The 21,571-nt window shown below is 40.4% G+C and overlaps 1 protein-coding gene across 1 annotated transcript in view; it reads right to left on the bottom strand.

Moving 5' to 3' along the window:
- Positions 1–4,234: 4,234 nt before the first annotated feature.
- LOC113529882 (mucin-5B) overlaps positions 4,235–21,571 on the bottom strand; it is a 45,393-nt gene continuing 28,056 nt past the window's right edge. The window contains exons 33-49 of the mRNA XM_053237015.1: positions 20,873–21,047; positions 20,471–20,712; positions 19,706–19,889; positions 19,305–19,515; positions 18,418–18,593; positions 18,257–18,326; positions 17,995–18,119; positions 17,781–17,812; positions 8,039–8,189; positions 7,673–7,777; positions 7,525–7,565; positions 7,143–7,265; positions 6,572–6,676; positions 6,318–6,446; positions 6,128–6,167; positions 5,222–5,339; positions 4,235–4,929 (exon numbers count right to left, since the gene is read on the bottom strand). Of these exons, the coding sequence (XP_053092990.1) occupies positions 4,764–4,929; positions 5,222–5,339; positions 6,128–6,167; positions 6,318–6,446; positions 6,572–6,676; positions 7,143–7,265; positions 7,525–7,565; positions 7,673–7,777; positions 8,039–8,189; positions 17,781–17,812; positions 17,995–18,119; positions 18,257–18,326; positions 18,418–18,593; positions 19,305–19,515; positions 19,706–19,889; positions 20,471–20,712; positions 20,873–21,047 (2,193 nt within the window). The 3' untranslated portion in view covers positions 4,235–4,763. The remainder of the gene's footprint in view (positions 4,930–5,221; positions 5,340–6,127; positions 6,168–6,317; positions 6,447–6,571; positions 6,677–7,142; positions 7,266–7,524; positions 7,566–7,672; positions 7,778–8,038; positions 8,190–17,780; positions 17,813–17,994; positions 18,120–18,256; positions 18,327–18,417; positions 18,594–19,304; positions 19,516–19,705; positions 19,890–20,470; positions 20,713–20,872; positions 21,048–21,571) is intronic.

Raw genomic sequence — 21,571 nt, forward strand, 5'->3', positions numbered from 1 at the left:
TAGTATTAGAGCTAAAAAAAAAAACAAAAACAGTCAAAGTCTTTTATTTGTCATTTGCACAGCTGAAACATGGAAAACTGCACACTGAACTTCTTATGGTAGCTCCACAGACAACAGATAACATCTACTAACAGCTATCCCAGTGTAAATGCAGTATCCAAGTATATCCAAGCCAAAAAAAAAGAATAGAAAAGAATGTAAAACAAAACTAAACAACAGCATAAAAGGCTACATCCGCAGGATATGTCCTCAGTACCTCAGTACCTCCTCATCCTCATTGGTGTTGGGTTGTATTGTGATTTTATGAACATCTACACTCCAAATCAAATCTGTTTTATTTAACAAAGGGTATTGTCACAAAGGAGCTTTACAGATATCCAGATATAGATATCCAGATTTAGATTTGTGAGCAAGCCTAATGAGCAAGCCAGAGGCGATGGTGGCAAGGAAAAACTCCCCGAGACCACATGAGGAAGAAACCTTGACAGGAACCAGACGCAAAAGGGAACGAACCCATGGTACCTCTTCTGGGTGACACCGCATAGTCTTCTACAAGTGTATACTATAGAGTCAAGCAGTGCCAAGTGTTTTGGAAAGATCTTCAGTATGAACATCAGGGTCATTAGCTTAGAGAGAGAGAGAGAGAGAGAGAGAGACAACACAGAGTATTTGATATGCTCTTATCCTGTAGTGTTCCAGAGGAGTAAAGTTGAGTAAACATTCACATAAGCCAAACCAAACTAAAAAAAAAGTTGCGTAAACACTGATTTTCTCCGCATTCTCATGTGACACCCATATGGCAATCACCTGTAAATTACCAGTCGCGTCCACTCCACAGATGATTTGTGTTTGGTGATGCCCACAAAACTCCATGAAAGACCAAGCTCGCAGAGCAGAAAGTGCAAAATGGCCAAAAAAAAGAAAAATTTCTCTGAAGGTCTTTTCATTTATATATTTAAGAATAAAAAAATACATAGCAGTGTATTCATCGTCACAGCACCAGAAAAGGCCAAAATATGAAAAGAAATTACAGAGGTGAATTTGGTGTCATCTATCCAGCGCAATATAAGCAAGGTCAAAAGAAAATGGTTTGATGTAAAAACCGAGTCGAGAAAGTTTTACTGCTAAGCGACAGAGTTTCTCTGCTAACGGGGGAGGCCAGAGCATGACAACGCAGTGTGGATCTTCTTATATGACGTGTGTTAGTCATTCACACATTCAGCTCACACTTTATATCCCAATTTATGGTCTACATTTCACAAAATCCCATCCAGGATAGGCCCTGGATCCAACATGACGCTGACCAGGATAAAGCACTTTACTTGATGAATTATATGTTCACTTATGACTGCTTTTAGCCACATAGGTTCATAGGTTTGTATATCAAAATTTATTACTTTATCAAAGTTCAAAGTATTCAATCCAACTGACTGCATATCTTAATATCTTAATTTCTGGACAGGTGGCAGTCAAAGATACAACATATTTGGTAATGACTAATTTGGCTAAGTCCCCATTGTTTTGTCTCTTTCACATAGCTGTTAAATATGCTAATTATATTGTTGTTATTCTTCTTCTTTTCACCTACTCCCTTTAGCGGATCATTGTTACGCATATTTGATTCAGCACAGTTTTTATGCCTTTCCTGATGCAACCCAATTTTTATCTGGGCTTTGGACCAGCACTGGGAGTGCACTGTTGTGTGCAACCCCAGTGGCTGGGGTTGGTTCCCTGGCCGAGAATCGAACACGGGCCATGGCAGTAAGACTGCCGTGGCCAAAACCCTAGTCCTCCAGGGACCCAAAATATGCTAATTATAATTAATTTTTAATTAGCATATTGACATATGACACAGAAGTCACGGAATCCACTAGTTTAATGCATATGCACTTGTTACTTGTCAGGGTCCCTGGAGGACTAGTGGTTGGGCCACAGGGCTCTTACTGCTGTGGCACAGGTTCAATTCCCGGCCAGGGAAGCGGCACGCAACAGTGTGCTCTCAGTGCCGGTCCCAAGCCCGGATAAAATTAGGGAGGGATGCGTCGGGAAGGGCATCCGGCATAAAAACTGTGCCAAATCAAATACGCGTACCAATGATCCACAGTGGCGACCCCTAACGGGAGCAGCTGAAAGAGGAACAACAACACGTTACCTGTCATAGTACCTGATATGCCACAAGCATATACAGCTGAAGCCAAAAGTTTGCATACACCTAGGCTAAAGACATTCAAACTCGATTTTTATTAAAACTCAAATTCCACACATTTCATGTTCCAATACACTTCCTGTGTTAAGTCAGTTAGGAAATTTTATTTACATAAGGTACATTTTTAAGTGTACTTTGTTTACACAAGTGCCCATTTCAAATCAACAGCTAAAAGATTTATTCCCGCTTTAATTTACAGTGCAGTTATTTTCAGTGGGTCAAAAGTTTGCATATACTTTCTTATTATTTGGTGGTATTGCCCTTTAATTGCTTAACATGAATCGAAATTCTTGGAGTAGTGAATTCCACAAGCTTCTCCCAGTACTTTGCCCATTCCTCCTGACAGAACTGGTGTAACACAGTCAGGTTTGTGGGCCTCCTCACAGTTCAGTCCACAAATCCTCTATGGGAAATATAGGAGTCTCTTAATGGTGGAGATACATACTTTGGTACCTGATGCCTTCAACTTCTTCACCAGTTCTTTGTTGTTGTCTTGGGGTTCAGTTGAACCTTTCAGACCAAAGTTTTTTCATACCCGGGAGTTAATTTGTGCCACCTTCCTGAATGATGCAGTGTCTGTGTGGTCCACAGATTTTTCTTTTTGCTTACAGTTGGTTGTACAGATGATCATGGTTCCTTCAGTTGTTTGGAAATTACTCCTAAAGAGGAACGGGACTTATGGAGGTCCACAATTTTTTCTGAGATCTGGTCTGAGTTGCTTGACATTTTTGGGGGGCTCAAAGGAGAGAAGGGCGTGTCTAATTATGACAATTGACCAATCAGAAGCTGCTAAAATTTCATCTTTTTTGCTGTGGCATTTATTACTGTCTATGCACATTATAAAAAGTTTGTTATGTTATATAAAACTCTTTAGGATGTACAGTTACTGGAAACTAATACTCAGCGAATCAATTTCTAATAAAAGCAAGTCCCAAAGTGTTTTATTCCTCTTGTACCACAGCAATTTGGCAATGAAAACAACTTTTTAAAATTGATTACAGAATGACACATTGCACTTTTTATTCGTTTATATTTAAGTGTAATGTTGTGAAGTGCCTGCAAAACAAGCTGTTACCACTTATGTTATGGCACACAGTTGTTTCCTCATCAGCCTCTCTTTTTTCTCTCTCTCTCAATGTAACTAAAGCAAAAAATAAGGCAGCTTGTCATGCACCAAGTCCAGTGTCATGAAAACAGAGGCAGAAAACTTTACAAAAGTTACAGCTTCACCTCTGACTGTTACAAAGCATTGACACTGGAGACTCCTTCCAAAAATGCTAAATAAAATCTAAAAAGCTTCACAATATCAATGATTACACTTAAAAAAAAAAAAAAATCTGTTTATGTGGAATGTCCCCCAGACAAGTCCACGTATAGTATATATGTTGTTACTATAGAAACGATGGCGGATTATAAACCTGTGATTTGAATTACAGCTGGCACTACACTCAGAGCTGTTGTTACTGAAAATTAATCAACATCTTCTGACCAATCAGAATTAAGCATTCAACAGCCAACACTACTGTCAATATGCTATGAATTGCATAAATCCAATTTAATAAACCTCTGAAAATTGATTAGGTTTGCATGTGCAAAACACGTGCAAACTTGTCAAATTTGGTTGTATTAATTTGTGCACGTAAGTGACTATCTGACTTAGTAGACTAATGTTGACTCACACTATGAATACGAAATTAATGTTTTTGCATCGACACGGCCCTGTACTTTGCACTATTGGGTAGAAAGTAAAAATCACATATTCATTAAGGCCAACACACAAAATAGACAATACATATTATATTACTCATTTGCCACCCTCAGTACTGTCAGTAAATCAGCTAGTTAGTAAATAAACATTATCAAATTTGTGCGTTTTGAATGTGCAAACGTAATATAGATTTTCAGAGTGATCTTAAGTTGAATTTTTCCTATAGCATATTGACGTTAAGAACATTGAGTTAGTATTAAATAAAATAAAGTCTATAAAAATCATGTAAAATTTGTAATACATGAAAATATAAGAAGCTTCATAATTAACAGACGAGCCAGCACACTTTTTTTGCTTGCAATGTGATTTATTTTTATTATTGTCATTAATTATAAAAAGAAAGAATTTATAGCCATCAACACCAGAGAAAGACAAAGCATGCAGGAAAGGAAAGTGTTTATGTCCTGTATATCCTCAACTGGATGGCAAAACACAGAACCCTGTTCTCCTACAAACAGAATCATACAATGTACTTGTCATGAAACATATTTCTGACATTACACAAACGAGTTAATTAATTATATCCTTTGATATTTCATGCTCTATTTAAATTCTGTAAGCTATAATGATAGTTAGTATGAAGTGTTTTAGAACCACAGTCTGCGAGAAGTCAGAGAAATTTTTTTTTTGCTTGAGTTAGTAAGACATAGTAAATAGTAAACATTTTGTCTTCAAATGATCTTAAGCAAATTTGGTTGTATTAATTTGTGCACTTAGGTGTATATCTGGCTTGTAGGCTCATATTAAATCATTTAATTAATCTTAAAATTAATCTTATTTAGATTAATTTTAGTCTTTGCACTCTGTGATATGGCAGCCACACTCTTCGACGTAAGTGTATTGGTATGGTTTCAGGCTATTGTCAGCACAGCGCAGCTGCACTTCCTTGCTGCTCATTCGGCGCTCCTGACAGCAGGAACAGCGGTGCATCATGGTGTTCGCCGCCATTGAATAGCTGCACAAGGAAGGGAGAATGGACCATTAAAAGAATATTGCTGAAAAAGTCTGTTTTTGTCTATGTGACTGTAAGTGTTGTGATGTACTGTATGTGTGTGAGAGAACTACGTCATTCTTCTCTTCCTGGCATACAGTGAATATGAAGTCTCCACTTCCTGTTTCTTCTCTTGATTTAACTCTAGTCTCTCTACTTATTACTATATCTATCTTTAAGGTGTGTGTGTGTGTGTGTTTGTATGTGTGTGTGTGTGTGTGTGTGTGTGTGTGTATTTATAAGTAAGCAAACCCACATTGAGCTGGTGCCACAGGATCCGGAGCAGGAGGCTACCTCCACAGGCTGGATGGAGATACAGTCATTAACCTGCAAGTAGGTGCTGTTCTTTAACATGCGGCAGTTATGCAGCTGACCTGAATGTCAAATACAGAGAAATGTATTCATATTTAATAAAGGTTAATCAAATACATACATGCATATTAAGATACATATCAATCGAAAAGTAGAAAGGTTTACATGAAGTTCCTGTAAATTATTTCATTGCAAATATTGTAGTATATTATTGTATTATTATATGTCTATATAAACGTGTAGCTGATATTCTGAAACAGTGGCTTGAACAATGTTCTTTGAATGTTCTTTTTTTTTATATAACATTCAGAACAATAATACATTGATAATGGTACTAATACATTATTGTTTCTATAGTAACAACTCATTCACTGGGACTTATATGGAGGACAATCTACATAATCTAAGGCTAGTAATAAATGGATTAATAAAACATGACAGTGTGTCAGTGCATTGTAAAATTCAGTAGGTTTTCCACCACTGGAGAGTCTTCAGGAAAGAGGACTTTGTGCTTTCTGGTTTCTCTGTAACATGACTGCATTTTTGTCTTATTAACTTCAAGAGAGAGATAAAAGAGTCTGGTGAAGGGATGACTTTTTATGTAATAATAAAAGTGATAACAGGAACTAACTTGTGTAATGGACATTCCACAACATTAAGTGTAACTATAAATGGTTACAAATTATGGTGTGATGTTCATTATTAAAGAAAAAAAAATGCAAATGATGGCAAATCACTGTGGTGTAAGAGAAATAGGACACTTCATGATGTGCTGTTGTACGTGTTTGTATGATAAAGTAATATTGGTAAGAGATGGAAAAATGGAGAGTAAGGATATTAATCATCTTACATGTTTTGCAACATCCATCTGATGTGGTTTTCTCTGTGCCCTAAAAAAAGACACAACATTTTTTAATCATTTTTAATTGATATTTCTTAATATTAAAGTTCATAAAGTTCTGAAAAATGTATTCAATTAACTATAAGTAAGAATCTATATATGACGTAAGGGCAAGGTTATCCACAGGTGGTAAACATACAGGAATGCAGTCTTCTGGATTATACTCAGGACATGAAGGGGGTATCTTCACCAGGACAAAGACATTGTTGACTTTAGTGCAGTTGAAGGTCACACACGATTCATTTGGATGAGTCCAGCTCTGTCCAACCTAATGAAAATATTCAGAGAGTATGGGACACAGACAAGGAGGAACCAATCCATAACCAAGAATCATAATTAATTTTGTGTGTGAGAGTTAGAATTCAAATACTAATCACAGCCTATTGACCGTACCTCAATTGTGGTTACAGTATTTGGTGGACCTGTGTTGTTATATACACACTGTCGTTGTACACACTTTCCACAGCACTGCCCTGGCACAGCTTCATAGGAAAAGCCCTGTAAATCATTAATAATAACATTTAATCCATCATTTGATTATTGATTGCATGCAGGGCTATTTTCAGGTTAATAAACATATGTTGATTCTGTAGTATTTTTCTATCATTTTTTACATGACTAACCAAACATCTTGGAATGTACCAATGTTCACGTAATATCTGTAATTAATAATACATGTTCCATGGTCTAGTTAATATTAAGCTGTAAATCTCTATAACATTATGTGCTGATTAAGAATATATTAACAATATTACCAACAAAATCAATATCAACAATTTTTTTTCTTATATATTTATTGGACAATGAATGAACATTCAATCAACAAATATGTTGCAGTTTTGTAGCTTAAATGTAGTAGGTTTCATGTAAGCCATTGGAACATGGCAATTGATGTTCTAGTGAGTTTGTGAAGCAGTATTTATTAGGTCTTGATTATATAATTCTTGCAGATTAAGGGCATTACCGCAGGGCAGGTTCTGTTGCAAGGCATAGGAGTGCATTCTATATTAAGAAGGTTAGAGCTGGCGTTCACAGTTGAGCCACAAACACAGACTTCACAGGAACCTGTTGGAACTTTATCGCCAGGCTGTGAAGTAGAAACATAGTCTATATTATGTCCACTATACAATCTCTTTAAATTTTTCAATCTTTAATTTGAATCTCAAATAAAAGCATGGCTGATTGAAAAGCATGGCTGTATAATCCTTCCCAAATAAAAACACAGCAAAAATGCAGTACAGTCGGTACAGTACAGTACAGTACTAATAACACAGTACACCTCCATGTTGGTATGCAAAATACTAAATAAATCTAAAGAAAATACTAAACGAAATAATAAATCTCACCAAATACTCATTTATACCGAAGACACACACATGCTTGGGTTCTGGTGGGAAAAAAACAGGAAATTTGTAATAATTAGCAAACAAATAGAACATTTTTGGACTAGTTAAGTCTAGTTCATAAAGTAAAGGCTGTAATATTGAAACTTACTACAATAGAAAGTGATGCAACAGTCACTATCTGTTTCGTTTTGTACTAGCTCAAATCCAACTGGGCATGTTTCTATGGCTCTGGGGCACAAACTAGGTTTGCACACTGAGAGAGAGAGAGAGAGAGAGAGAGAGAGAGAGAGAATGATCAGTTTAAGGGCATATTCCAGCATTAAAAAAGGTTACTGTGAAACTGTGCTGTTCTGACCAATCAGATTCAAGAACTGGACAGTGCTGTGGTATGAAGCAAATTACTTTATGTTGTTCCCTTTAGATTTAAATATAAATGACAAAAATTCTTAAAATAAAAAAATGCTTTTGAAAACAAATGGTGAAAAAATGCTGAAATGGCATACTGCTCACTCACCACACTTCTGACAGCAGTCCACAGTCTGAAGCTCATAGCCTGTTTTGTTACAGTGCTCTGGGGTTGGACACTGAACTGGTTGACACTCTGGACCCATGGAATATTTACTGCATGTACACTCTTTACATTGTACGTGCCATTTATCTCCCGGCTGCAGAAGAACCAGAAAGATGAGAGAATGCAAAATCATACTTATTTCTAAATGACAGTGTGTGAACACTGAGAAACAATTACATCATAGCAAGTGGAAGTATCTTACATATAGTCACATTTATCTAGTATCCTGTTACAATTAAGCAATATCGCATGTGTAGTGGATAGATGTTGAGGTGCCTGTGTCTTTAAGCTACAGCAACGGTGTTGTGTCGCACCTGTATGACATCACTAGATGCGACTGATTTGTGACAATTGTTAGCCTCGGAGCTTCTTTAAAAGCACGGCGTTGGCGATGCTAAGGTAAGTGGCAGTTTTTTTTTGTTGGTTTGCTCGTCTACCCTGGGTTTTCTCCTGTTAGTCGGAGCCCGTAGAGGTCTGTGCCTTGATTGTAAAGGGTGCAGTTGTTGGAGTCCTGCTCCAGGAGTTTGTTGCTGCTTGTTTGCGCTTATAGTGCGTATATCTCATCTGTGAGTGTTGTAAGCCTGAGGTTGTGTTGCATCGGTTCCTGCTTTCCGGTATGTAGCTTTCTTGCTATATTTAGTATATTGGCTTTAGTATGCCACTTGATTCACTGTTACCTGCCCCTATTAGGCTGTGTGGTCGGTTGACTGGGAGGTTTCCCCTTTTTTTTAAAGGAGCTCCTCTGCATCGCTGCTTGTGGTATGTCACTATGTTAATTCTTATCTTTTTTTTTAATTAGCTAGTTATATATGAGCTTATAGGTGCCTTTGGTGTCCTTTATTTAGCAGGTGACTTCTGCTGCTGATTTGCTGCTGTGACTTCAAACCATTGGGGCCGTCTGCTGACGGCGAGCTGCTGTTTTGTTTCTAGCGAATTTCTTTATTGTTTTGTTTGTGATACTGTGTATTCAGTTTTTTTGTAATTGTTGCGCAGTGTGTATAATTAGATCATCAGCGCGCTAAAATCGTTAGAGTGGTGATGTTTGTACGAGTGTGTGTTTTTCTGTTTTTTTGCGGGTAGTTGGTAGTGTGTTTGTGTGTGCGTGTTTGTGTGTGGTGCTAGCGTGTGTTTGTGTATGTATGTGAGCATGTTGGTGTAATTTTGTTGGTATATGTTTTTTTTTTTTTTTTTTTCTTTCTTTCTTTTTTTTTTTGTTCATTTCTTTTTGTGTGTTCTGTTTCAGGAGTTGGGGGACGCCGGCAGGGAGGCTTGGCACCGGGTGGCTGGGTACCTGTGTTTGTGTGTGTTTCACCTTTCTGGCAGTGTAGTGTCACCTGGGTGTGCTGTGCAGTGTATGTGTGCGCTTCACGTGTGGTCTTTTTGGACCCTCCTTCCAGATCGCCTCCCTGTGGTAAGCCCCTGTCCTATTTTATGTGTGTGTTCTGTCCTGTAGGCCTACAGAATAACTGAACCCTGGTTATATTTGCAGTGTTTGCTATTCTTTTTTTTATGAGTTGTAACAAAATCATTGAAAGGAATTCAATAAAGAAATTGTTTAGTGTGAATCCTGTCTCTGTTTACTTGTGTACGAACCAGTGTTCCTTATGTGGGCTTAATGTGGGTGGTTTTTTTTTTTGTATAGTTAGTTTTCCTAAGGGGGGCATAACTCCCCTGGGTGGCGTGGTCGGTAATCTAAATTCTTATTGGTACCTTGGTCTCGCTACATATTTGGCGTAGTCGGCAGGATCACATATAAGAACAGAGACGGGTATTCCACTTTGTTTTGTGTGTGTTTTTGTATTTCATTTGATTGATTCGCCTTTTTATTGTTTGTGTGTATGAATGTATGCATGTGATGTGTGAGTGAAAGTGTCTTGCAGAAACAAAACAGCAGCCCGTGTCAGGAACGGCCCACAGTGTACAGCTTTCTTCTGGAGCCTATAGTTTGCTTCTCTTTGTGAGTTCCTTAACTATTGGTTTTGGTTGTTTGATAATTGGCTAGAATGGCAGAGGAAATGCAGGAGCTTCGGGATTTGATAGCCCAGCTTAGATCGGAAAATGAACGTCTTAAAAGTGTTAGTCCGGCAGGCCCCTCTAATGAAGCTTCCTCTAGCTTTGCCACGCCAGTTGCACAAGCTACTGAGCGATTGGTATTTATTCCAAGGGAGAGGAAGTGTCCCATATTCCGAGGTAGTATCGGTATAAGTATAGAAGATTGGGTAGAGGAAGCTACAGCTTGTATGCGGGCTCGCCATTTGTCCTCCACCGATAAGGCATATTTCCTGTTTGATCACTTGGAGGGAGAAGCGAGGGAGGAGATTCGTTATCGGTTGAGGGCAGAGAGGGAGGATCCGGACAAAATTTTTAAGATATTGCAAGAGTTGTATGGTTGCCCTCAATCTTATGTAGCCCTGCAGGAGGCCTTTTTCTCACGAAAACAACAGGAGGGAGAGTCTTTGCTAGAATTTTCTATAGCGTTAATGACTCTAATGGACAAAGTGAAGGGGCGTGCACCGGAAGGCATTATTAACGCTGATGTTCTGCTTCGGGATCAGTTTGTAGAGCATGTGCGGGAGGGTGCTCTCCGTCGAGCATTAAAACAGTTGATCCGCAACAAGCCCACTGCCACTCTGATTGAAGTTCGCAAAGAGGCCATTAGATGGGAGCGGGAGGGTTCGGCTGAGCCACCACGACCCCGTAGCTTCTCCCTCCCCAGTGTGGAAAGATCATTTGGACTTGCAGGTACATCTTGTGCAGTGACTAGTAACACCTATGGCGATCAGGCGCCAAAGTCGGAGTTGGCAGAGTTAAAAGAAATGCTAAGACAACAGCAGCTTCAGATAGATCAGCTTACTCATAGTATGGCTGCTATGCGGGATCCTCCCAGACGTAATCGTTTTCCCCGTGATGGACCCCTCATTTGTATGCGGTGCCAGCAACCAGGTCATTATGCCAGAGACTGTGAGGGTAAAAGAGTTGTGGGTTCCTCCCTGAGTGGTTCATGGAACACCGCACAGCTTCCGGACAGTAGGTCCTCACGACCCACCCAGCAGTCGGGAAACTGATACCCGCCGGGCTGAGGAGCCACAGTCCGGCTGGGGTTGTCCCAGGCTCTAGTACAACATTAGGTTCTGCTGGCAGGGTGGAGGGTTTGATGTCTAGTTGTCCGCATTTGCTTGTTCTTATGGGTGGAATTCAGGTTCCATGTCTTGTTGATACTGGGTCCATGGTGACCACTATCACCGAGAGCCTCTTTTCTAGAAACTTTGAACCTTGGGGCCAAGAGCGGTTGCAGTCTTGCCAGTGGTTGCAGCTTCGTGCAGCAAATGGCTTGGAGATCCCATACTTGGGTTATTTAGAGCTTGATGTGGAGCTGTGTGGTAAGGTGATGGGTAACTGTGGTGTTCTGGTTGTTAGGGATCCTCCCGGGGGTGGGCACTCCCCAGCCCCTGGTGTACTTGGCATGAATGTTATCCGTAAATGCTATCAGGAGTTGTTTGGTCAGCATGGTTGTGATTTGTTTGATCTGCCATCTGTTTCCACTGCTCCTAATCCTGTTTTTCAAGCACTTCAACATTGCCACCAGGTGGTCATTCAGTCCTCTCCTGACGGTGGTGGTACTGTGCATGTCCGCGGACGGAGACCTTGGCGGGTTCTAGGGGGCACTGTTAAGATGGTGGCGGCCACCTGTTCAGAACAATATGCTGGTCATGGTACCCTATTTGAGCCAATTGACTCGGGGCTACCAGATGGGCTGTTGGTGTCTCCAGCTCTCGTGCAGGTGGCCCAGGGCACTGTGTATATTCCGGTGGTTAACGTAGGCACCACAGATGCAGTGCTGTACCCACGTACACGATTGGGCCGAGTAAGCACTGCCTCCGTTGTTAGTCTGCCTAAAGATATTGTGGAGGTCCGTTCCATCACTGTCTCCTCTGCTGGTACACTGCCTGCAGTTGTGACAATTGAGGATCAGATACGAGGTCTTGATCTGTCCCCGCTTAATGGCACAGAGCAGGAGCAGGTTCGATCACTGTTGCTCAAATACTCCTCTGTCTTTTCTGCACATGAGGGCGATTTAGGTTGCACTACTTTGATTTCCCATGACATCCCTCTTTTGGATCAAGTTCCGGTTAAGCAGCGCTATAGGCGCATTCCACCTTCTGACTATGAGGCTGTTAAGGCTCATATTAACCAGCTCCTTCAGACACAAGTCATAAGGGAGAGCAGTAGTCCATTTGCGTCACCTATTGTCCTTGTAAAGAAGAAGGACGGCAGTTTGCGAATGTGTGTTGACTATCGGCAGCTCAACGCTAAGACGCGAAAAGATGCATTTCCTTTACCGCGCATTGAAGAATCCTTGGACATGTTGTCCGGTGCCCGCTGGTTTTCCACTATGGATTTGGCCAGCGGGTACAATCAGGTGCCAGTCTCTGAGGCCGACCGGGCCAAAACGGCATTCTGTACTCCATTCGGATTATTTGAATGGAATAGAATGCCCTTTGGCCTGTGTAATGCCCCCAGTACATTTCAGAGGCTTATGCAACGCATGTTCGGGGACCAACAATGCCAATCTGTTCTGCTGTATTTGGACGATATTGTTATCTTTGCACCCACAGTAATACAGCATTTGCAAAGGCTGGAGATGGTCTTAACTCGGTTGCAGATGGAGGGCCTTAAGGCCAAATTCGAGAAATGTGCTTTCTTTAAGCCGGAGGTACGTTATTTGGGTCACATCATTTCGCAGCATGGGGTGGCGACTGATCCCAGTAAAATAGAAGCTGTGGCCAATTGGCAACATCCTACTAATGTTTTAGAGCTTCGTTCCTTCCTTGGTTTTGCTAGTTACTACCGGCGTTTTGTAGAAGGGTTTGCCAAGTTGGCATCCCCCCTGCATCGGCTGGTAGCAGAACTTGGCGGCAGCAGGTCCAGGAAGGCCTCTGGGCGGAGTCTGGCAGAGGCATGGTCTGAGGAATGTGAGATCAGTTTTGAAGGTTTGAAGAGTAAATTGGTTTCAGCACCGGTCCTTGCCTATGCTGATTTCAGACTTCCCTTTATACTTGAGGTGGATGCGAGCCACAGTGGTCTGGGGGCGGTCCTGTCCCAGGAGCAGGATGGAAAGGTGCGGCCGGTGGCATATGCAAGTAGAGCCCTTAAGCCCACTGAGAGGAACATGAGTAATTACAGCTCCATGAAGCTGGAGTTCATGGCTCTCAAGTGGGCGATAACAGAGAAGTTTAGGGAATACTTGCTAGGGACTAAATGTGTTGTGTACACAGACAACAACCCCCTTAGCCATCTCTCCACTGCTAAGTTGGGTGCGGTGGAACATCGGTGGGCAGCACAGTTAGCATCCTTTGACTTTGAGCTAAGATATCGCTCTGGAAGATCTAATCGTAATGCCGATGCTTTGTCAAGGCAGTATCAACTAGTGGAAGGGGATGTGGAAGCGTTGGCCCCAGGAACTGCTATCCCTAAACTGTTGCAGCGGATGGCCTCCCCGGGAGGGAGCATCCAGGCAACGCAGTTGGTCATCTCTGTCCTGCCTTCCCATGGGCCGTCTGATTTGACTTCATTACAGGCAGCCGATCCTACTATTCAGGGAGCTATGGTGTTTTGGAGACATCAGCGGCGTCCCACTCGAGAGGAGCGGGAAGAACTCTCCCCTCAGGTCCTAACACTCTTGCGGCAGTGGGACCGTTTAATAGAGTGTGAAGGGGTTCTTTACCGCAGGGTGTTTTATCCTAACGGGGGTGAGGAGTATAGGCAGTTGGTTTTGCCTGCTTCACTACGCTCTGAGGTTCTGACCCAGCTCCACCAACAGCATGGACACCAGGGTGTTGGTCGAACATTAGAGCTGGTGAGGCAGAGATGCTACTGGCCCGGAATGTCTGCTGAGGTGCAGAATTGGTGTGAGGAATGCCCTAGGTGTCAGGTGGCGAAGGCTTCACGCCCCCCTGCATCCTCTTTCATGGGCCATCTCTTGGCATCACGGCCCAATGAGATTATTGCAGTGGATTTTACAACGTTAGAGCCAACCACAAGGGGGCTTGAGAACATTTTGGTAATTACCGACGTGTTCAGTAAATACTCTGTTGCTGTTCCGACACTTGACCAGCGAGCACCTACAGTGGCCCAGGTTTTGGTAACCGAGTGGTTTTATAGGTTTGGAATACCTAATCGCGTCCATTCTGACCAAGGGCGGTGTTTTGAGGGCCTACTGATTCAGCAGCTCTGTAACATGTATGGCATTCAAAAGTCTCATACTACACCCTACCATCCTGCTGGCAATGGTCAATGTGAACGGTTTAACCGTACCTTGCACAATCTCCTACGGACATTGCCAGTATCCCGTAAAAGAGACTGGGCTGCCTGTTTACCTCAGGTGGTGTTTTGCTACAATACTACCCCCCATCAGACTACTGGGGAATCACCTCATCTGCTGATGTTTGGGCAGGATCCACAACTACCAGTGGACTTCCTTTTGGGTAGAGTCCGTGAACCCGTAGGGGGAAGAGTGTGTGACTGGATACAAGAACATCAAGCCCGGCTGCAGACGGCATTTGATGGGGCACGGGAGCGTCTGGCAGCCGCGGCAGCCTATCGTAAGGACAGGCATGATCAACGGGTTAGAGACGCACCTCTAAAGGAAGGACAGTTGGTGTACATGCGTGATTTGGGGGTACGTGGTCGCCATAAAATCCATGACCAATGGAGCCCTGTGATATACACTGTTCTACGGGCCCCAGTTAATAGAGGCCCTGTGTATACCATTGCCCCTGTGGACAATGTGGCCAAGCGGAGACATGTCCATCGTAGCATGTTGAAGGGGGTGGTGGGACCACGGAACTTAGACAATCCTTCTACCAACGCCCCTCAGGGCGAGTTGGCCTCACTGGCCCAAGAGGAGTCGTCTAGTGAGGAGGATCTCTTTTTGGGTGAGCAAGTGCCAGTATCCACCCTTAGTAGGCATACCCCTACTATATTTGAGGCACCTGCGGTAGAAAATCCACCCGTTGCAGGGGGGCTGCAGGTGGCTACCATTCATCCAACAGAGGGACTGGACCCAGTAGCCAATAATTCTTCCTCTAAATCATTAGGGGCCTGGCACACATTGCCCTCACATAGCTCTAGTGATCATGCACAGCGTCGTACGACGCGAGCTAAGGCGGGCCAACACTCCAATCCCCACCGATTACCGCGAAGTGTAAGTGACCAGTAATAGGGGATGCAACTGGTTTCCAAACACACTCTGGGATACCCTGTGTTTGTCTTGTTGTTTTGTTTTTTTTCGTCGGGTCGACGATAAAAGAAGCGGGGGGCAGATTGTAGTGGATAGATGTTGAGGTGCCTGTGTCTTTAAGCTACAGCAACGGTGTTGTGTCGCACCTGTATGACATCACTAGATGCGACTGATTTGTGACAATTGTTAGCCTCGGAGCTTCTTTAAAAGCACGGCGTTGGCGATGCTAAGGTAAGTGGCAGTTTTTTTTTGTTGGTTTGCTCGTCTACCCTGGGTTTTCTCCTGTTAGTCGGAGCCCGTAGAGGTCTGTGCCTTGATTGTAAAGGGTGCAGTTGTTGGAGTCCTGCTCCAGGAGTTTGTTGCTGCTTGTTTGCGCTTATAGTGCGTATATCTCATCTGTGAGTGTTGTAAGCCTGAGGTTGTGTTGCATCGGTTCCTGCTTTCCGGTATGTAGCTTTCTTGCTATATTTAGTATATTGGCTTTAGTATGCCACTTGATTCACTGTTACCTGCCCCTATTAGGCTGTGTGGTCGGTTGACTGGGAGGTTTCCCCTTTTTTTTAAAGGAGCTCCTCTGCATCGCTGCTTGTGGTATGTCACTATGTTAATTCTTATCTTTTTTTTTAATTAGCTAGTTATATATGAGCTTATAGGTGCCTTTGGTGTCCTTTATTTAGCAGGTGACTTCTGCTGCTGATTTGCTGCTGTGACTTCAAACCATTGGGGCCGTCTGCTGACGGCGAGCTGCTGTTTTGTTTCTAGCGAATTTCTTTATTGTTTTGTTTGTGATACTGTGTATTCAGTTTTTTTGTAATTGTTGCGCAGTGTGTATAATTAGATCATCAGCGCGCTAAAATCGTTAGAGTGGTGATGTTTGTACGAGTGTGTGTTTTTCTGTTTTTTTGCGGGTAGTTGGTAGTGTGTTTGTGTGTGCGTGTTTGTGTGTGGTGCTAGCGTGTGTTTGTGTATGTATGTGAGCATGTTGGTGTAATTTTGTTGGTATATGTTTTTTTTTTTTTTTTTTTCTTTCTTTCTTTTTTTTTTTGTTCATTTCTTTTTGTGTGTTCTGTTTCAGGAGTTGGGGGACGCCGGCAGGGAGGCTTGGCACCGGGTGGCTGGGTACCTGTGTTTGTGTGTGTTTCACCTTTCTGGCAGTGTAGTGTCACCTGGGTGTGCTGTGCAGTGTATGTGTGCGCTTCACGTGTGGTCTTTTTGGACCCTCCTTCCAGATCGCCTCCCTGTGGTAAGCCCCTGTCCTATTTTATGTGTGTGTTCTGTCCTGTAGGCCTACAGAATAACTGAACCCTGGTTATATTTGCAGTGTTTGCTATTCTTTTTTTTATGAGTTGTAACAAAATCATTGAAAGGAATTCAATAAAGAAATTGTTTAGTGTGAATCCTGTCTCTGTTTACTTGTGTACGAACCAGTGTTCCTTATGTGGGCTTAATGTGGGTGGTTTTTTTTTTTGTATAGTTAGTTTTCCTAAGGGGGGCATAACTCCCCTGGGTGGCGTGGTCGGTAATCTAAATTCTTATTGGTACCTTGGTCTCGCTACACATGCACAAGCAAGATTGCGGTTATACTGAATGTTGGCACGGCTGTGATTACCTATGGCACTAGGTCTATGGCTGAATCACAGCCATGAAGATATTCAGTAAAACAGCACTCTTGCTTGTGCATATGATATTGCTTAATCATAAGATACTAGATAAATAAAACTAGAGTGCAATGTTGCTTTTGTACAACAGTTTTATAAATAAGAAATTAATATCGAGTAACTGACATTTTGGGACACAATAATGTCAAATAATTTGTTTATTTTGATGATTTTGCTAACTCTGCTATAACAGTTTCATTGGGACTGTTGCTAGAAGTGGAATGTTATGTGGTGAGCACAGACGAGCAGAGTGATACACACAGTGAAACATCCCAGTGTGGTTATACTAAATATAACCATTTTTGGAATTGTCCAATCAGATTATTGCATTAGAACTAACTGTTATATAAGATTATTAAACCTATTTCTAGACATTTTTTTTAATCTGATTTCAAGCTTGAAATAGTCTTGTTCTGTTGGCAGGTCATTTTTTTTCATTTTAAGTATTTATTTATTTATTTGTAGAAAGAAGTAAAATTATCTGCCAAAAGTAAAATATTTTAAATGGTGAAATGAGTAAAAGCATCTAAAACAAGCTGAATAATCTTACAGTTGATTTATAATAATCTCATAATAAGAAATATTAGATAAATTTGCCCATATTCAAGAAATGTTCACTTGCTAAGATATATATGCACTATATACATTATAATGTGCAATTAAATAAATAATACATTATACATGCAAAAAGTTTATTTATTAACAACTCCAGTACATAAAAAATACTTTGTTTCTGATAATTAGTAGGCCAACACTAAAAAAAGTTCAAATTGTGTAGCTGGCTCACCTTCTTGGGCAGTCCATCAGGACCTGTACAACCTAAGACAAAGAAATGATTTATAGTTTTTTATAGTCATTTACAGTCTTTATTTTAACATTCAGTTATTGGCTTTTGAGCACAAAACTTATTTCAAAACTTGTAACCATAGAGTGTTACTGTATTAATTATGAAGCAATCCTATATACATAGATATAATCCTTTATACATAGAATTTGCCTACCACAGAACTCTGTACATATATCTGTAGCAGTGTCAAAGAGGGTGGTGCCATTAGGGCAGAAGCATCCTTCTCGGAAATGATCGTGGCACACTTGAGTGTCACAATTTATAAACTTTTCATTGTACCTGGAAAAGTTTCATAGCAAAAAAAATAAATAAAAATAAAATAAAATAAATTGAACAGTTATTATTGACAATAAAGTCAAAAACAAACTGAAATAATTGTGATTGTGATGATCTGAATATTGTAATCAATTCATTACTTTGAATTGCAGGTGTCTTCCACCTTTGGCCCACATGGCATGTAAACTTTATGTTTGGGACAGTTGGGTTCTATCAAAAGAAATAAAACAATCAGCATCAACCTGGAAGACAGTTTTTAATGACAAGTTTCTGTTCCTTACCACGCTATTCTATTCCTTACCACACTGTCCATTAGTTAAGCCCCTCCAGTCCACACATATAGATTCCTCCGCACACATTCGGGCATAACTCTCCAGGCTGAAGCAACCTGTGCCATTGGTCATGTGGCACACATCATATAAACATGCCTTGTAGAAGTTTTCTGGGCTAAGGACTTTGTGGCACTTTTCAAACACTCTGTAAAAGAACGCAAATTGAAAGTACAGAACTACAGAAAACCTAGATTGACAAAGTAAATAATGAATACTCACTTAATATATTATATTATACTGTTATAATTTGTACTGTAGAGTATAGTCCAAAAGTTCACTATGGTGGGCTGTTTTTATTTGCTCTGCTAAACAAATACAATTTTGACATATTTCTTAAGCAGGATTGCAATGATCTTCACTATATATACAGAGGGGTCACAAATTAAAGTAAAAACTAGTGCCTCTGTTATGCTGTGGGGGGCATTTTGCATTTGTGACAAACCACCTTTATCCAATGATGAAACATTTCTATCCGGATGGGAGTGATCTCTTCCAGGATGACAGTGTCACCTTTACTGGATACGAGGATCACTGAATGGTATAGTGAGTATTAAAATGATAATGCTATGGCCTTCTCTGAAGGAATCTAAACCTAACTGACCACATATCTTTTGGAATAAAATCTTTATATGAATATCTTTCAGAAGAATGGTGTTCATATAAAATTTATGAAAATATGAAAGATATGTTTTGACTTAATATAGCCATTATATGGTATTACAGCATGAAAATATCACAAATGACAGTAGCATGAAAGTCTAGCATGAAAAGTGCTAGTTTATGATAAATGATAAAGCAATGCATTTGTAGTGAAATTTTGGGCAATGCCATATATATATAAATGAATGTGATTTACCCGCTCAAGATAATTGCGCAGATGGCTGGTTCACATGGACGTTTGGTTGTAGTCATTTGGGGCTTTTCTGTGGGTATGGGTGTGGGAGATGGGGGAGTTGTGGGGCATTCTGTGTTATTCACTTGCCACTTAGCAGCCATTTCCTCACATGACTGGGCTTTTTGTCCATTAGGCAGTGTGCAGTCATTTGATCTATTGTTGTCACATTTGCCTTTGAGAAACATAGTAAAAATGTAATAATTCTATTTAAAAATGGTAACAGGACTAAATCAAAAGAAGAGACGTACAGTATAGTGACTCAACAAATTACTATTATATCACATAAATTAGAGTATACTACAAAAATATGTGACAGAAATGATGTTGTGCATAATAGGTTGCAGAGATCTAGTTTCACTTACCACACTGTCCTTCTGTGTTATTGTGGAATAGGGAAAATGGAAGGATGACTCCGAAATTCATGCCTTTGAAGGTAACCTGAGCTTGGATAGCAGGAATATCTAGAGTCATCGCAATACCCGTTGTGGTTATGGTGAAGTCTGCATTAGAGTAAACTGGGGTCTTCTGCACATTGTTTACAAATATCTGACATAAAGAAATTATTTTAGTTCATCTACAATACTGGTCAAAAAGTCATAAAAAAATCATTCATTCAAGTCATTCTTAAAGCATAAGAGAAAAGATGTTCCGAGACACTAGAACACCAAAATAATGATTAATAAACACTTTCAGATTTGAAAATACAAGACTGGATTGGAAAGGCCCAGCCATGCAATGTTATCTTCATTCAAAAAAGAGTAGCTATTATTAAACCCAGCAATGGGCTAAGACAATATCATTTGAATTCATTATAAATTATGTCTTTCTTGGTCTTTTTTTCATGAATAATTATTTTTGACCACAAAGCAGGCCTGGATGTTTTTGTTACATTTCTAAATGCTTATAGGCACCGAAGTGCAAGGAAGTAAAATGGTGCCTGAGTCAAGAAAATGTGTTTAGATTTGACAGGGAAATGTCCTCATATTGTGTATGATGCTTATGCTTCAAATATATTCATTCAACATACATGAACTTGGCCTGGTCTCCTGCGATGTCTAAAGGTTTCTATATTTGCTGCACATGTAACCTGTCTATTATTTGTTAAATTTTAAATGCTGTGCACTCACTGTATTCATAGTTGGGTTTCTTGTCTGTTTCAAATCGATTTTATATGATTTATAGTATATAGTCAAATATTCAGGACAAGCCAAACTTTGGGCAATGTCACACATATAGTTCTTGATGTGGACAGAGAAATTGTACTTCTTGATGATTTCCTGGACCAAAACATATGTGCAGTTTCCTTGGAAAGCATAATAATTCCCATCGAAAGTGACATAATGTGGATCTCCCCAACCGTAACATTTGCCTGCAATTTTGAAGAACAAGAGTTACAATGCAGCCAGTGTACCATCTTACTTCATTTACTTCCATTTAAAATGGTACAATATTTTTAAGGTTACAGTATTTACTTAATGTGCAATGATGACTAAAAAGTCAGGAGAGACAAAAAAATAGATTAAACTCACATTGGCATTGATACTGATAGCAACATCCGGTGTTATCATAGATCTTAACAGGAGAGAGGTCATTTTGACACTCTGGCATAGTAAGAGTTGAGTTGACACATTGCACAGGTTTTGAGATAACGGAGCCATCTTTGCATATTTTATCCTTACAGTTTTCCGTCCAGCTTTCTCCATTCTGTTATTCATGAGTAGGAAGAAGAAGAAAAAGGTAAATAAATATAGTAGATACAATATTTGCAATGTTTTGACTCTTCTGGTTCTTTTTAGTGCATATCTTTTAACTGAAGAATACACCTGGTTTTGGCCTAATTAGCAAATGATGATATAATTTATGGTTTTGGGTGCATGTTTGGAGAACAATTTTATTCCTATGTTGATTATTTCATTACCTTACCTTACATTAAAGTGTGATTACAGTGCATGTGTTTTAATCATAGTAAAACTTGCAACTATGTCCGCAACCCCCCCCCCCCCCCCATCACATTTATACACCAGCATAAGTAGGGAAACAGATTGTGTCAAATTTATTTGTCTGTATATTTACCATATGATTTTAAAGTGTAAAGCAAAACTGATTGGCCTAAAGGATACATCCATATGCATTGGTGTGGTAACTATTGTTCATCGTGTAGGCTGTAGTTTCATTTTACTTTAAAGGACACTGAAACATATACTTTTGCATAAAACAGTCAATAAACT

Source organism: Pangasianodon hypophthalmus, chromosome 9, assembly GCF_027358585.1.
Source record: "Pangasianodon hypophthalmus isolate fPanHyp1 chromosome 9, fPanHyp1.pri, whole genome shotgun sequence".
NCBI lineage: Eukaryota > Metazoa > Chordata > Actinopteri > Siluriformes > Pangasiidae > Pangasianodon > Pangasianodon hypophthalmus.